The sequence below is a fragment of the Muntiacus reevesi genome, chromosome X, assembly GCF_963930625.1.
Source record: "Muntiacus reevesi chromosome X, mMunRee1.1, whole genome shotgun sequence".
In the NCBI taxonomy this organism is placed as follows: domain Eukaryota; kingdom Metazoa; phylum Chordata; class Mammalia; order Artiodactyla; family Cervidae; genus Muntiacus; species Muntiacus reevesi.
The window spans coordinates 39,194,323-39,211,610 of NC_089271.1; the positions used below are offsets into that span (position 1 = coordinate 39,194,323).

Here is a 17,288-nt window from a genome sequence, read left to right on the forward strand (position 1 = left end):
GGCGGGGCGGACTGCCGTGCGCAGGCGCAGAAGCCTGGGAGCGCCGGAGGCGACAGGGTAGCCTTGGGCGTGGCCCCGCCCCCTTCCCGTCACTGGGTGACCTAGTTTCCGGGGCAAGTCGGCCCCACCCCAGTCTTATAAGACCCCGGACACCTAAGTTCTTTGTCTGGTGCTTGCCCAGAAAGCCTCCACGTAAAACTGTCTCCCTCGTCTCCGCTCCCCAAAACTGAAACCTCACCAGGCCCGCCAAAACTGAAACCTCACCAGGCCCGATTTTAGCTCCCCCTCCTTGAGCCTGTGCTCCAGTTCTCTTACTGTAAAGGTGTAGACGGTGCTGGGGCTTCAGTGGTGGCTCAGACGGTAAAGCGTCTGCCTGCAATATGGGAGACCTAGGTTCGATCCCTGGGTTGGGAAGATCCCCTGGAGAAGGAAATGGCAACCCACTCCAGTATTCTTGCCTGAAAAATCCCATGGACGGAGGAGCCTGTAGGCTACAGTCCATGGAGTTGCCAAAAGTCGCTCGACTGAGACTTCACTTTCACTTTCTAGACGGTGCTCAAGGCCCAGTTCGTGGATTACATATGTTCCTTGCATTATATAGTTCTAGAAAGTTTACTTAACTATATCCTAAACCTGCAGATTGACTGTAGCATATCTGGACATTAGTTAAACTTGACCGCTGGCTGTCTTTTGACTGCGCACTTGTTATGTGCCTGCTGTGTGCCAAGGTGACACGAAGCTCAAAAACTGCCACTGGGCCACCTAGCAGAGGCAAACAAGACACCACATCACCTGGATTCTGGAGGGCTGCATCGTTCCAAGTGGGATGAGGACTTCTTCCACTATGGTTCTGAAGCATCGTTCTTAGATGATGATTTTGGTTATATGATAGCTGGAGCTCCTTGCATAGGGTAAGCTAAGTTCCAAATCAGTGCTGTAAGGGTCAGAAGGCAATGGCTTGTCAACTCTAAATGACACGAAGTCATCTCAATTTTAGTTGCTTTTAGTGAGCTTCTTGAGCTTGGAAAACATGTTAAAATTGCATGTAGTCAAAAGGCTCTGAGGGAAGAGTCTAAACGTTTGAAGTCTTCCCCTGACTTTGTTTCACAGAAGTGTGGCAGTGTTAGGAGTGCTAGCTTTGGCTCAAAATGCTGCTTCTTAGCTGTTTGATCTTAAGCAATGTTGATTTGATCTCAGCAAATTACTTCATTCCTCTGGACCTCAGTTTACTCAGCAGAAAAAGGAGGCCTACCCTGTTGGGTGGTTGTGACAAGTAAGACACTGAAATAGTTAGAATAGTGCCTGGAAATAGTAAGCTTTCAGTAAATATTATTATTTTATATTGACCTAAATGTGCCCTTTCAGGCAGTCATTCCTGGGGAAGATATTTTAACAATTCATTGGCTACCTGAAAATGGAGGCAATTTATAGAAAATTATGAGCAGATCAGTCTCCTGGAATTGTGCAGCACACAATGCTGGCTAGCCTCTAATTTTTCCTTAAAAACCTCAATATTAAATTCATCCCAAGTAAATTTCAAATCATTTCCTTAGACAAAGTGTCCATTCCCATTAAACCAAAGGAAGAAGGAAATTCCACAGGATACAATGAAATATACATTAACGTTTCTCCTTTCTGTTCCTTAAATTACCTGAATATAAGGTCTCTTGTAGTTTCCTGTGTATGATTTTATATCAGGAACACTTTGATGATAGTAAATGACTAAAGTAAAATGTAATAGGTATTTCTTCTGGGGAAGAAACCATGAAAGGAATTTCTTTTTTATGTTGAAATTGGATACAAATTTATAGTGGCAAAGTTTTATTTCTTGAAGTTATCAAATCAACCATGATCCAAAAAATGACTAACAAACCATTTAGTATCCTTGCTTTACAGGTTACTGTGTTAACTGCAACACAGTAAAGTTATTAGTGGAATTTAAATTCAAAATCATGTATATTTTAGTTTATGCCTGCACTTAGTTCACTCATTGTTAATTTTCAAACAAAAGGTTCAGCTCTTGCTATTAATAACTTGGTATGTTCTGGTAAAGTTTTTGCTTTCTTCCTAATTCTGAAAATACTTATACATTCTGAAATGGCATTTCAGCAGATGGAAAAAAGATGTGGCAAATCAGGACCAATTTCTTCAAGGTTAAACCAGACTATTCGCCAAAACATCTTCATGAAAATTAACTAGAGAGTTGTTAGTTCTCTGAAACTTGTATAAATTTCATTTATTACTGAAATTACTATAATCACATTGAAACACACTAAAAATCCAAACCATCAATTAGGAAAAACTCCTATGGGTATCCAGTCCCTTTGATTGAACTTGGTTAACAAAAGAGATAAAAGACATAGCTTGTGATGAAACTTAAGATCCAAATGCTAAGCATTTTCCAGCTGTAATAAAGTATGTACCAATTCCAAGTATCAAGTATGATAGCAAAATTCTAATTCATGGATTTACTTTTAATAAGCATCAAAACCAAATTCTGTTCACTGAATCCTATCTTACTTTTGATTTGTACAATGCATTCAGAGATGAGTTTCATAAGCAAAAAAGTATTCACTGAATGCATCATGTTAAAAATGCAATTAATATTTCAAAACCACCCTTAAAAGGGAAACTCTATTAATAAAATTATTTGAGACAATATTATCCTGCAGATAAAAATACATATCTTGTATACACATGTATATTTCTACATGAAAGAAAGGATTCAACTCCAAATAGAAAAGGGCTGACCCTGGATAAAATCTCAGACTGCCAAACTGACATGATTACCATTGTAAGTTGAACCAAATATAGAAGGATAAAAGCTAAGTTATGGGAAGGATACAAGTTTAGTCACCTGCTTCCGCAAAGTGGCAGAGTTGGGGGTGAGAAGCAGGAAATGAAGGCAGAAATAAGACATAGAAGAAAAAGCAAAGAAGGCCTCAACTCTGACCAGAAATGAATAGAGTCAAGCAAACCTGAGGACAGATATAACTGCAGTGAGATGCCTGAAACTAGAATTTGGTAATTGACAGTCACAGAAGCTCAATCAAATCATCTTAAAGTAGAATTAGACAAAGCATCTAAAATTTCATGGAAAACCAGTAGTACGGTGACCAGACAACTCAGCATGGTATTACCATTTAAGAAACTTTCCCAAATAACATCAAGTCTTCAGAAGACCTTTGCTTTGGATCATTCTCTTTGAAGCTTAAAAAAGTTCTCGACTGACTGGGAGAGGCAGCACATTGCTCCAAAGAAACTGCTGAGATGGGTCAGTAACAGAACCTCCATTTGACCCTGGACAGGTCCTGGGTCTTGGATTCTTCAAGCTGAGTGGACTGTACCAGGTTTCTTCCAAGGAAAACATTTTCTCATTTTGTTGACAATAAATTAAATTGGGATTGTTTAGAACCACCCCAGTTTTGGTGAGGAAGGCAAGGGGAAGAAGTTACTCAAGATAAAGAAACGTCACAGAAATTTCATGCAAGGGTCCAGCATTCAAGTTCTTGGTTTCCTAATGAATGCTGTGTGCAGAAGTATCCTGTAAACTACATTTGCCTAACAGAAAAGTTCCCACATCCTCAGCAGAGAATGACTGCATTATTTTGAATCTTTGATCAATATGAACTACTCACTGTCTCCTCTCAAAGACTGAGTTCTTTTTTTTTTAATCCAACTCCTACACTGAAAGACAACCAAGGTGCTAAATGTTAACCATCAGTCAAGTTAGGAATGTCTGAAGAAAATAAATTAATCTTGAAACAAATAAGCAGATGTTTTGGTCAAATTTCAGACATATATTATTAGAAATTACTTACTGGCCCCACCAGGTTAAAGATAAAGGGAGGCCGAGAAGTCTACAGAGCTGATATACACACAAGTGAGTGTCACTGTTTTTGTGTCTTTTTTTTTTAAACCTAGTTTTATTAAATATTGCTTCTTTGGGGTATGTTTATAACAACTCCCAGAACATTTTCATGTAAGGATTCAAAGCGGTCATATTAAAATACAGCTTCAATATAAAGTTTATCACAGTTTTACAGTATTCAAAAATGACAGACCTGCCTTAGAAAACAAAACAAAAACCAAAAAACGACTATTACACCCAAAACATAAGAAAACACTTAAATAAACAAGTTTGGCATTTCCGTAACTTTATAGTATAAAACAGAATATTAAACCTATTACTGGCAAACGGACACTGATGTATTACCTAGTTTGAAATGTGTCCCATTTAAACACACTATACAAGTTAGCTATACAAAAGATTGATGGTCTTTTTGATGAAAGAAGTGCACCCTGAAAATTTTTGCCAGTTTAGAATATTTAGCTCTTAAAGTCAAAAAAGTCCTTTTTTCTTTTTTAAACTGAAGGCTGAATTCAGATTTTTTTTTGTTGTTTTGTTTCTTTTTCAGCCTTCCTGGTTTAAAAACAATAGTGTCTATGGACGCCCACCAGGGGGCAGTGTAAGATTAGCCATTAAATCACGAACAGCTGCAAATATTGTGCATTCACCTGCAACAGAGAAAAATGGTCATTAGCTATTCGCAATACAGGAAAGATGATAACACACTGGTGGGGTAGGGGTAGTTAAATCTAAAATTAGTAAGAACTTTAAAGATCAAAACGAAAGACTAAATTTTAACTGCACAGCTTATAGGGGATTAAGCTTTGGTGTTAGGTATTTATTAGATGATACTTGGTTTGGGCTTTTTCATCATGAAGACATTTTGGGCAACTCCCAGTTAGATGTGAATTTAAGCTAATATGCCTCGAGTTTCTCTACAGAAACACTGGAGCATTGGATAAGCCTCTGAAGCTGGACTTCAAGGCTACTGATGACCTGTTCTTGAATCTAATGAAAGATCTAGTTTTATATTTATGCATTAGTTACAACATCAATGACATCCTTCTGCTGTTACATTAAAGGCCAGGTAACTCCTGTGATAGCATTGTCTTAACAGAATCTTCTGTGATGACAGAAATATTCTCTATGTGTGCTGTGGCTACTGAGTACTTGTAATATAGCCAGTGTGACTGAGGAGCTGAATTTTATACTTTTTATCTGATTTTAACTAACTTAAATTTAAATAGCCAAATCTGGAGAGTGGCAGTTATACTGGACAGTGTAGGTCTGTGACATCTATTGGAGTTTTCCCCAAGATTTCAAGGAACTGATCAACTTCTGGAGTTCAATGTTAAAATCAATTAATAAAAGTAAAGTGATTCCTCTTTCACCAGGGGAGGAAGTGATGAGTCTGGGAGGAGGGAAGGGAGGCTAAAATATGGCACACCAACAATCCAAAAACAAGATTTGTGTGTGGGGGGAGGGGGGATTGTAGGAGGTTAATGATTCATCCTCTCAATTTCCCCTTTGCTCCAAGAACCAAAGAGCCTGCGCCTCTTACTTCCTGTATATGTAAATTACAAATAGTTCAATACAGTTGACCAAAACCAGTTGTAAATATGATAAATCCCAAACCTGATCCTTTCCCTGGAGCATGGTCTAACGCTGAGAGGCTGAGAGTGAGGGAAGTAAAGACTTCAACTGAATAATGGCCCTCCGGCAAAGAGCAGGATGTGCAGTGACCCTGTGCAAGTCACTGCAGCCTTCTCTCCAACCACTGGCAAATTAAGGTACACAAAAGAAAAAACCCCAAAGGTTTAACCAGGCTAAGGTCAAATAAAAGAAAACTACTCCCAAAATATCTCAACACTTTCTTAAATAAAAGAAGTTACATCTTTTTCTTTTTTAAAAACCCATTTTCATTATTGATAGGGAGAAAAACTTGCCTGATCCCAAACAGGATCAAAACATTTGTTCCTTTAAATTTTAAATTCCATGAGACATATTAATGATAGTCATTTGCTTGTGAAGGAATGGTGTTTGTGATCAAGGTTATACTGAAAATATAATACATGCTTTGAAAATGCTGATAGCTTTAAACTTTGATACTGAAGGACCTATTTTGAGCTGAAAGAAGAGATAAGTCAAAGGATGAAAGCAGGAAATTATAAGAAGTGGAAGAAGCATTACAACAAAAGCAGCACACCCTTCTCTACTGCCCAGTGCGTTCCTTATAAACTATGCTTTAAGTGAGAACTTGTCTTTGTACACAATATGGGGTAACAAATAGCTGAAAATATAACTTCTCCCATGATCCTGTGTCTAATAAAATTTTGAAACTGTGGTAACTAAAAAATGTTTCAGAGAACAACTTCCCCTCATTTACAAAAAATGAATTCTGTTATCATATACTATTCTAAACAGAAAGATATAATAGAGGACTTCCTTAATATTAGATATAAGCAAAATGTACTTTAATTTCCTTAATGTTAGAAACAAGCAGAATGGAAGGTATGTTCTCTTTGCTGAGCATTATGTTTTATAACCAAAAATTTAGCACTGCCAGGAGTTCCAGGTTAAGCATAGGCTACTCCAGTATTGAAGGGACTGTGTTTATATGCCAGAATCATTCTGGTCTCCTTGAAAATGTTCCGTTTGAGAGCTTCACTGTGCACTTGGTGAAAAGGTTCACTTGCACCCACCTGACACTTAGATAAGAAGCCCAAAAAGCAGGATGCCATTTGTATCAGCTTTTATTCTTCACAAAACATTTAGGAGATACAGAAATTTGGATGATATTATTCTAGTCATGACTGAACCATGAAATATGAGAAACCAACATGCATTTCAACTTGGTGATGTACAGAGTGGCAGGTATTGATGGTGGGGCAGGAATTCACAGCCATGGAAAATTCTATCATCCTAACCTAGGGTTTAGTAGCAATGTGTGCTATAAATACAAGCTTCTGGCATTAGCAACTGGGTCAGTCCTAATAGTAAATCATGAACAAAAATAAAGTCCAGGCAGCAGAGACGTGGACAAAACTGAAGAGCCAGTGAGAAAGGAAGAAAGCGACAGGCAGACATTAAGAGGGCCACGGCAACCAGAGCTCTACTACAAGGATTGGAGGGGTGAGGTGGGTAAGAAGAAGCAGAGGGGAGAAAGGGCGGCCTCTCAGAAGAACGTTTATAACATATATGCAATAAAATATCATCTACTGGTCATGTACCTTGTCGTGGTGGGTTCATCTCTGCAAACCTCTTCAGAATGTTGCTGACCATCATGGGAGCAGCAACAGAAGAGTTCTGCTGCCTGGGAATGTCTGCCTGCTGGGTGGTACCTGAAGCCATGTCATAAATTATTGGAACTATAATACTAACAGGTTCTTGGGGAGGGACTGATGTCTTCTGAGTCAGCTGAAGCTGTTGACATACAACACATACAAAAGAAAATAAAAACACAGTAAGAAAACAAAATACTTACTGAAAATGATTCAAAGGTACAATCATTTACTCAGATTAAGGATACAACATGTAAAAGAAAATTAAATATAACAAAAACAATGACCAACAACTAAATACTATGTGATTAAGATGCAACTATGTCACACAATTACCAGGTTCAATATATTTCTTACTACAGAAACCAAGATTACATGAAGTCTAAACTCACACATACACACCAGGTGGTACTTACAAAAAATAGCATTTTGGATTTCAGCACCACAGCAGGTGTCCCAGGAGGTGCAATTGGTGGTGCACTGGGAGGGATCGTCAGGCAAAACTGAACGTTCCATTTTAGCTGTGTTGCCTGGTCAGGAAACTGTTTCGGAAAAAAAAAATCATGATAAAATCATATTAATGTTTAAAATTATACTGTAGTGTAGGATCCTGAAACTGGAATTTTATACTCACTTATCAATAGATCGTGAAGTTGATAACCTGCATTTTTCAAAGGAAATACACATGTGAAGTTGCTAACTGAAGAGTCAAGCTCTGGATTTATGAGATATGTTCCTTTCCTTTCCTCCCACTTCATTAATCCCCAAGGCCAGTGGGTTCTGCTTCCTCGTTGTCTCTGACATCCATTCCCGCCTCTCTATTTTCACTGATGCCAAGGAGCTGAGGGATCCATAACTTCTCTCATGGCCCCTGTAACGGTCCCTTCTGGCGGCTGCCTCTCCCAGTCTACCCTTAACACCACTGCCAGCCAAATGTCCTAGAGCACAGTTCTACTTTAGCTTACAAATTCTCAGTGACACGCAGGGATCCATGCTGCCCCAAGCACCCCCACCCTGCCACCTAGGTACCAACACTGGCATTCAAGGCACTTCCTAACTGGGGCCAGTCTAGACTTCCCAGTCTCATTTCCAACTCCTTCCCTAAAAGCAACTAGTCAAACTGTATTAATCATTTTAAATTATATCTACTGGAGCTTTTTCAGTGACAATATTTCCTCCTTTAAAAAATCTCAAACGGATTTTTTTTAAACATAAATAATGTTTCCTATAGCCTATCAGAGCAGAAGCCAAATGCTGACACTATTAGCAAAGGGACAGTGCTGTCCCAATATTAACAGTAAAACACCAACTGAAAAAAGGAGTGAGGTATTTACAGTCACCTGAAGCAATGCTAGAAACATTAAAATGAAGGACTATTGTAAAACTGGAAAAATAAAATTGGCTTCCACCTGGATTCCAGCTATATAATTGTATACTTTCATAGGACAGAAGAGGCATTAAAAATTTCCCCCAGAGAAGACAGCTTTTTCAGTAAATGGTATTAGGCGTGGGAGGATTATTTCATGATCTAAAAACAGGAAGATTTTTTTTTTAGGAAGAAGATATTAAATGTATTTGGTTTTGTAAGAGGGAAGTCACTGGTAACTTAGGTTACCTATGGGGAGGAGGACTAGACAGCTGGACAAGGACGGATGTGAAATTTCCCACTGTCTCATTCTAAACTCAAAAGATACAAGAGGATTGTATTACCTACCCAAAGACAAATAAAATTTAAGTTAAAAATTAAGAAGAATGCAAGAGGAAAATGCAGGTACCTAATGGTGAAAACCAACATATGCTCTCCCACCAACTCCAGCCTCCTCTGATTGACCTGGCTAGAAAAGTTTGTCTGTCTCTGTAACTTACCAGCTCTAGCTTCATAATATGCACACAGTCTCTGAGGATGTGTGTAGGAGCTCCTAACAGCTTGGTGAAAGCTATTAATGTATTGGCTTTAAATGGCGGTCCTGCAACCTACAAGGATAAATAAAGCAAGTTAAGTTACTCTTCATTCTACCTTGATTCTATTTCACTGAGTGTGTTAAAATTATGCATTAAGAAACACATACTCTTGTTTCAAAGAATTTCTCCAAAACTTGAAGTTCGTCAGGTTTCCACTGTCCTGCATTTTCCGGTGTCACTTTTAGCTGAAGTGTTTGGTTGGTTTTAGGACTAAGAGCTACTCTGCATTTCAGCGCATCAGTCTTAAACATGATCACCCCGGGTTCATTGGAATTTATCAGCTGTAGCTGCGAAACAAGAGGCATGCATCAAATTAACATATGAGGCAATATGTAAATCAAAGAGAAAATGTAATTATAAGTAGATAATTGTTTCAAAAGGAAAACAACTAAGTTGAGACCTGTTCCAAAACAAAAGTATCTAGGCCTTGAGCACCAGCAACTGCTAACCACATGGCAGAGAGAGAGGTGATCAAACATTATGTGTCTCTTGATGGAAGAACATAATACCACCTATCAAATACTCTTGCAAAACAACCAACTTGAGCCTGAATTCAGTAGTCAGATCCACAGGACTGATCGACATTACAAAAATATGGGGGTCAAAAGAGCATGTCAGGTGATTCCAAAGGGATGTGATCACCAAGGTCCAGACGGTGAGAAATTCTGGAGGACAAATGATATGACTTCTTTAACAAATACATTATTTAATGAGAAATAGAGAGGGAACCTATAATTTAAAAAGGACTTAAAAATCTGTATGCATTCTGATTCAGATGGTTAAAAACTGTCACAACTTGGGAAATATGGACACCAACTAGATAGCTGATTATAAAGAAACCATATTTATGATGAAATGATGTCAGGAATTTCCTGTCAAACAACATGAGAGGAGGAGTTATAGATGAAATAATATTAGTGTCAGTTCACTGTTGAAGGTGGGTATGAGAACAGACAGGTTCACTGTATAAGAGAATTATATATTCTCTCTACTTCTGTATATGCTTAAAACTGTCCACAATAAATTTCAAAAAATGGTCCATTAGAAAAGAAAAGAATAAAAAGTTCAATTACAGAATGTTAGATCTGGATTGGGACTTTATGCTAGCCCAGGATTAGTAAATATAAGTTCTATGGTTTCTGCTGCAACCACCCAATGATGCCATCATAGGTGAAAGCAGCCACAGGTAATAGGCAACTGAATGCGTGTGGCTGTGTTCCAATAAAACTTTACAAAGGCAGATGGAGGGCAGGACTTGGCCCCTATGCACATGAGCAAAACGAGGTTCAAAGGCTTCATGGCAGAGGTGAGGCTAGATCAGGGGTCTGATGATTGCCATTTTAATGCTAATTTATTCAACTTATGTTAAAACTTATTTCTTTCAAATTCAAATGTAAAGGTTGCAAAATAGCTTGGTGCCATCTGTGGAGAGGCTATTTTAAGCATTCACCATTCTGACTACCTCATTAACATAAGTATCAATAACAATAATTATTATAAATAATATATAACTGAATACCAAGACATTATGTAAAGGTTTTATATAAAGTTATCTCAAATTCCCACAACTGCTGGGAATTAGGTATATACTACTATCTATCAAAAAGGTGAAGAAATTTGCCCAAGCTTATACCAGCCAGCAGCATGTCCTGGCTACAAACTCAGGTAGCCTGATTCTAGAACTGGTGCTCTCAACTCTGAACTATTTCCTAATGGTTATCACCACAGGATAGAAGTCTTTCTACAGGAGTTTGAAATCCATTCAACTGCTCATGTATTTATGAAGCAGCTTTCGGGGCTTTTTCCTGGTAGCTCAGCCTGTCAATTCAGGAGACACAGGTTCAATCCCTGATCCAGGAAGATCCCACATGTCACTGAGCAGCTAAGCCCGTGTGCCACAACTATTGCGCCTGTGCACTCAAGTCCAGGAACCACAACTACTGAAGCCCACACAGGCTCCACACACACAAAAGCAGCTTTCATCCTTTTGTGATCAGAAATAACTTTAGGATCACAGATTCAGAGTCAGCCTGCCTGCAGAAGCATTCCAGAAGGCAAGTAATTACTCATGTGCTATTCTCTGCCAAATCAGACCCTGAGTACACTTGTCTCATGGTATAGTGGAGATCTATCTCCAGGTTCATGTTAGCCACAGTACAGCGAATTCTAAAAGAAGCAACTTGTTAATGAAGAAGGTAAAGAAAACAGTGGATCCACTTTCAATGCTAGGGTGGGGAGAAAGCGTAATTCTAACAAGCAGGTTAAAGGAGGTGAGGGAACAGTTCAGATCCTATTCTGGGAGGCATCTGAGCACTTGACTTGACAATCACCACCCAGGAATTCACCAGGTACCCACATACCGTTTCCTGCTGAATAATTCTTTGAAGGTGGCGTCTCATGATGACTGATCCAAGGAATCTCTCAAGTGGAGAACAAAGGTAACTGCCTGCCAGGCCAGGCACGAGGCCTGGCGTTGGAGAGGGCAGCAGCAAGATGTTCAAGGCACTGTGAGTGAGGATGGTAGGGATGGAGGCTGCCCAGGAGCGCTGAGGTAGTTTACGAGGTGGAGGCATGTTTGTCGGCATCGTTTGGGAACCTTTGGGGAAGGAAAACATCATCATTTTCTTTTTAAACAAATGCATACAAATGTTCCCTGTTTAGCTTTGCTTTTATATAGCAATCTGTATGGTTGTTACTCCTTGTGGTGTAACAATCACATAAGCTTCCTTACAGTTACTTTCCTCCTTGAAGCCAGGTCCCTTGCAGTGTGACTTTATGGCAACTCCTTCAAGGAGTGATGTCTACTTCTTTACTTGTATTCTGGGCTCACTCTGTCACTTGCTGTGGCCTACAGAAGGCACTGGAAGTGACACTGTGCCAGCTGTAGGCCTAAGCTTTTACTCACTCTCTTGGAACCCTCTCCAGCCCAGGCGAGCAAGCCCATATTAAGTATGAGACCACACAAAGCAGAGAGAAGCCAGACCCCCACCAACCCAGGAGCTAACCGCAGATGCACAAGTGAGCCCAGCAGAGCCTGGAAGATCATCCAGCTGTGCTCAGCCCAAACTGCCAACCTGCAGAATGGCAAGCTAACATATAATTGCTGCTTTAAGCCACAAAGTCATGCGGCAAAAGCTAATGAACATATCTATACAATTCTTCTGTATTAATCTGCAAAACTATGCCAGTTACCTTGAGGTTATCTTTCAAGGTCCAGTACTGCAGCTAAGTTAGCAGTCACGACAGAGGTACAAGACTCTCCTCCAATTCTGGAGAAAACATTTCCCTTCTTCTGCCCAACTTTGCAAATTAACTATCATTACAACCAACTTACTAAATGTATAAAAGTTTAAGTTGTTAAGTATCCTTATTAAGTCATGACTTTCAAATGTGAGGATGGGATAGGATGATTAAAATAGGTCATTTGTTGGTTATCCTAAAAGCTCACATAAAAATGTTGATGACACTCACTTGTTCCAGCTCGAGGGGAATGAGAAGCATCTGGAACTGGAGAATGTAGTGATGGGTTGGCTGGTGACATCCCAGGCATGCGTGTTGCTGGTGAGGGGCCAGACACTTGAGGAGACCCTGGCCAGTTCCCTCCTCGGCCACTTGGTGACACCATAGTGTATGGAGAACTAGGGTCCAGGGTTCCTGCAAACAAGTAAACAAATGGTTTTCAAAACCTGTATTTTAATACCTGAAAAGTATTTGACAACATTCACATGCTTATACCCTATGTAGTAATAATTTTATTATTTTCTTTCAGAAAGATATTTCACTAAAGCCTGATGCACATGACACATTTGATCTCTACTTGGTATAGTTTTTGTACTTTTTAACATGATACAAGAATTAGAAACATAAAAAAAATATTGAGAAAGGATAAAATTTACCTTTACATAAGGTTCAAGATGTATAATACATAAGTCTCCTTTAGACTACATAGGAAATACTATGGTTGAAAAGATAAAGAGAAAAAAAAACCTCAAAGCTCCATTAAAGGCAGAAATCTTTTATTTTAAACTAACCCTGACAAATTATGTTTTTAATCTATTCAGAGAAGGCTGGAGAGAGGGAATTTTTCATTTTATTTAGTAAAAGACACAGTAACTAAGAAATGAACCAAGAATCAAGTTTTGAAAGCAGTGACTTCCTGAACAATCTCAAATTAAAATTTCATCCTCCAGATACTTTTAACATGTTTACAGCCCTTTGTAACCAAATGAGAAAACACTACCATATATCAGAGAGTAAATGTTCCTTACTTAATCTTACAAATCGGTAAGAAAAAAACACAAGAATATAGGCAAAAGATAAACTAGCAGGTGTAAAATAAGAGACATGAAAAGACTAATGAACATAAGAACTTCACTAATAATAAAAAAAACACACATTGAACAGTAAGATGACATTTTTTACTTATCAAAGTGACTGAGACTTCTTTAAAAATCACAATACCCTGTGCTGCCAATGATGCAGGAAAACAGACATTCTTGTACGATACTAGAGGAAATTGGCACAGCCTTTCAGGTGAGCAATCTGCAATGTTTCAAAAGCTTTAGAATTTCTCAAACCCTGTGAGACAGCAATTCCACTTCTAGGAACTTACCAAAGGAAATAATCCTGTGAGCAGAGAAGACACCACTTTCAGTTGTGAAAAATTAGAAACATTCTAAACGTTATCATATTAGGAGAGCAATTAAATCATGGTATGCTCAGACAAGGGGATACTATGAAGCCATTAGTATGATGATATAGAGTTTTTACTAACAGAAATATTCCTGCAAATATTCATAGTAAAGAGTAGAATCACAGGTGCTACCCAGCTGTACAACCTGAGGAAGCTCTTTATGTTCAGAACTGGCATGGGATTCACGATATAGTTAAGTGACAAAAGTAAGGCACTGAACACGGTGTACAGTACGCTGCCATGTACATAAAAGAGAGGGAAAGACCACTCCACATAAAACATCTCTCCAAGAATTCATGAGAAATTAATAGCACTAAATGCCTTTGGGAAGAGGAACTAGGTGGTTTTGGTCAAAGGGAAGGGAAACACCTGACTGGCTACCTCTTCTTTATCTATTTGAATAAATTCAAAATAGAAATTTTGAGTTAAAAAATTCAAGTCTCAAAGCAATACATATGATAGGGTCCCAATTTTTTTTGAGGGGGTGGTGTTTGAGCAGAGAGACAAGAAGATGGGTAGAGAGCAAGCTACAGCAACAGAGATTCAGGCAAGCAGCAGGTACATGACAGGTCATGTGAGGGGGGAAAGAGTTCAAAGCAGACAGACTAACTGGTAGATCTCTTGGTGGTGTTATTAGCAAAAACCTAGTTTTTTCATTCTTTTTTGGGCTGAGCCACGCAGCATGTGGGATCTTAGTTTTGAACCTGCACCCCCTACTGTGGAAGTGCAGAGTCCTAACCACTGGACTGCAGGGGAATTGCCAGGAAAAACATATTTTCTTTTGCTATTTCCCCAATATGTAAGTGCTAATTTTGCGGAAAAAAAAAAAAAAACAAAAAAACTTTTTTGTTTCACAAAAACTACTTTCACATCAAACTCTTATGCTCTAACGATTTCTATGTATGGACTCACCATGTGGACTAGCAAAACTGGCCCCTGGTCCTATTGAGATTCCATGCGAGGATGGGGGAGGAGTTGGAACAAATGATGCTGGTGATGGGGCTCTCAAAGCCCCACTCGGGGAGCTGGCAGCATGCAGATTTCCTAATAAAGGAAAATAATTATAGATGATCTTGCAGGACACATATTATGTCCTGACCAAGGACCCCAGGTTAAGACTATCTACAGACTAAAGAAACAAGTAGTAAAGCTCCCAGAAGTAGCACAAAGAAAAACTGGAACAATTTCACCACTAAAAGAGAGATCAATTCCATGGGGCCCCAATTCTAGCTCTTACACTGACTAATGCTTTAAAAAAAATATATGCAGTGTACTTTTTTATTCACTCATTCACTCATTCACCAAAAAGGCATGAATATCAATGTCATGCCATGCATTGTTGTAGGTACTTGGGATGCAGCAGTTAACAAGAGACAAAAATTCTTGCCCTCGTGGGAGTTTATATTTCCAGTATAATGAGAAAGACAAATATATGTCAGGTTATGCTAAGTGCTATGGAGAAAAACAGGGCAAGGTAAGGGGGATATATCGTGTGCTGGTGGAGGTAGGTGCTGCTCTTTATACAGAGCAACTTCTTCAAGAAGGGGCTATGTGGGCTGAGACATAAAGTGAAGGATGAGGCATGAGGATATCCAGGGAACAACACACTGAAGGCAAAGAGAGGAGCTAGTGCAAAGGCCCCAACAGTAGCAGCAGTTAAAGGTAACAGGGGGAGGCCAGTGTGGCTGGAACAGCGTGAGCAAGGTGGGGAAGGGGAAATGGAAGACAATTAGGTCAGAGAGGTGGGAGGCGGGTCCCAGATTTCACAGGGACTTGTAGGCCGCTTTAAGGACTTAGGGTTTACCCTGAAAGAGATGGGAAGCCACTGCAGTGTTTGTAGCAGAGGAGTCATGACCTAACTGCTGTTTCCCAAGGATCATTCTAGCTGCTGTTGAAAAGTAAGACTATAGGCCAGGGGGCGGGAAAACCAGTCAGAGGTAACTGCAATTACCTAGGTAAAGATAGTGACTCGGGAAAGGGTGAAGGCCAAGACACTGAAAAGTGGTTAGGTTCTAGATAAAGTCTGAAGATGGAGCTGACATTATTTGGTAACTGACTGACTGTGGGTATGAGAGAAAGGAGTCCAACACTACTCCTACAGCTTTGGCCCAAGTAACAGGAAGGAAGAAGCTGTCACTTGCTGAAATGGGGTGTCTATGGGAGCAGCAGTATAGGGGACAGCTGGAGGGTGTTGAATTTAGTTTCAGTTGTGCTGAGTTTCAGATGTTGGTTAAACATCTATCGATACATAGAAATGCTGAACAGATAGCTGGAAAATAACAGGACTCGAATTTAGGGGAGAGGCCTAGATGGAGATATACAAAACTGGGAGACATAAGTTTAAGGATGGTGTTTAGCCACAGGACTAACTTTAATTTAGAATTACGAAGGGCAGGGACTATGGCTACCAAAACTATGAATGCAACATTAAAATACTTGCTACATTACCATAATTATCCTCAATACCAGCAGTTTTCAAATTCTCCACTATTATGTTAAGAGAATTTCATATTTTTAACGTTATATAATACCTAATGCAGTATTAGTTCAATACAGTATCAATTCAACATTAACATATTTACATTCAAGAAATATGTTAATTGACTTAGTTAATCTTTATTGACATATCTAGCTGTGTGACCTGGACAAGTGACTTAATTTCTCCATGCTAATTTTTCCTCTGTTAAATGGGAAATAATAGGACCTATGCCACGGGTTTGCTGTGGAGATTAAATGGGTAAAGTACTTAGAACAGAGCCTGGTGCACAGGAAGCACTACAGAACTGTCTGCTACTGTAATTATTTCAAAATAATCATCTCTCCTTCTATTCGAAACCAGTCTCAACTCACTGGTTGAGTGAGTTGAGAAACCCCCTCCCCTCAGGGGGTTTCCTAGAAACCCTCTCCCCTCAGGGACTGGGTCCCCACTTCCCATTCTCTCCTTTGCTCCCCAGCTGCTCCTCCCTAGGATCCCACACTGTCTACTGTTGGAACTTCACAGGGGCTGAGGCCCCCACCAGCTCAGCCTTCGGGAACCTTCAATGACACAATGATCCAAGTCTTCACTGGGGGTGCCACCAGCTCCAATGAGGAGGGAAGGGCTCATCTACCCCCAAATCTCATACCCGTCCTCCTTGCTAGCTTGAGCTAGCGGGGCTTGAGTAAGCAGGGTAAGCTTGAGGAGCAGGGCTGTTATTGGGCTCACTGCTGAATCCCCAGCACCCAGCAGCATTAGACACACAGCAAGTGCTTAAAACATACTGTTTTAACATACTGAATTAACAGTTCAATTAAAAGTCTAAATCTGGCATTCTCCAGCAATTTTTACATCGCACTTCATGAGGCTGCCCACAGAGCCATTTTGTTCGTACAAGCAGGCTGTGCCCTGCCTGACTCTGAGGGTGGGGCACCGTTCACATACACCGGGGCTATGTCAGCTCCTTCTGTAAGGGAGCTTTTCTGTAAGCAGTCATTGCAGCAGGAAAGCAGTCACACACACTAC

General features: G+C 39.7%; 1 protein-coding gene across 4 annotated transcripts in view; it reads right to left on the reverse strand.

Moving 5' to 3' along the window:
• Positions 1-3,779: 3,779 nt before the first annotated feature.
• Positions 3,780-17,288, reverse strand: part of MED14 (mediator complex subunit 14) — a 58,773-nt gene continuing 45,264 nt past the window's right edge. For 3 of the 4 annotated variants that reach the window (XM_065915347.1, XM_065915348.1, XM_065915350.1), the window contains 8 exons: positions 14,699-14,830; positions 12,565-12,747; positions 11,454-11,689; positions 9,201-9,380; positions 8,998-9,105; positions 7,548-7,673; positions 7,081-7,273; positions 3,780-4,518 (listed from right to left, as the gene is read on the reverse strand). In XM_065915347.1, the coding sequence (XP_065771419.1) occupies positions 4,445-4,518; positions 7,081-7,273; positions 7,548-7,673; positions 8,998-9,105; positions 9,201-9,380; positions 11,454-11,689; positions 12,565-12,747; positions 14,699-14,830 (1,232 nt within the window). In that variant the 3' untranslated portion in view covers positions 3,780-4,444. The remainder of the gene's footprint in view (positions 4,519-7,080; positions 7,274-7,547; positions 7,674-8,997; positions 9,106-9,200; positions 9,381-11,453; positions 11,690-12,564; positions 12,748-14,698; positions 14,831-17,288) is intronic. The other variant, XM_065915349.1, reaches the window with a different exon arrangement.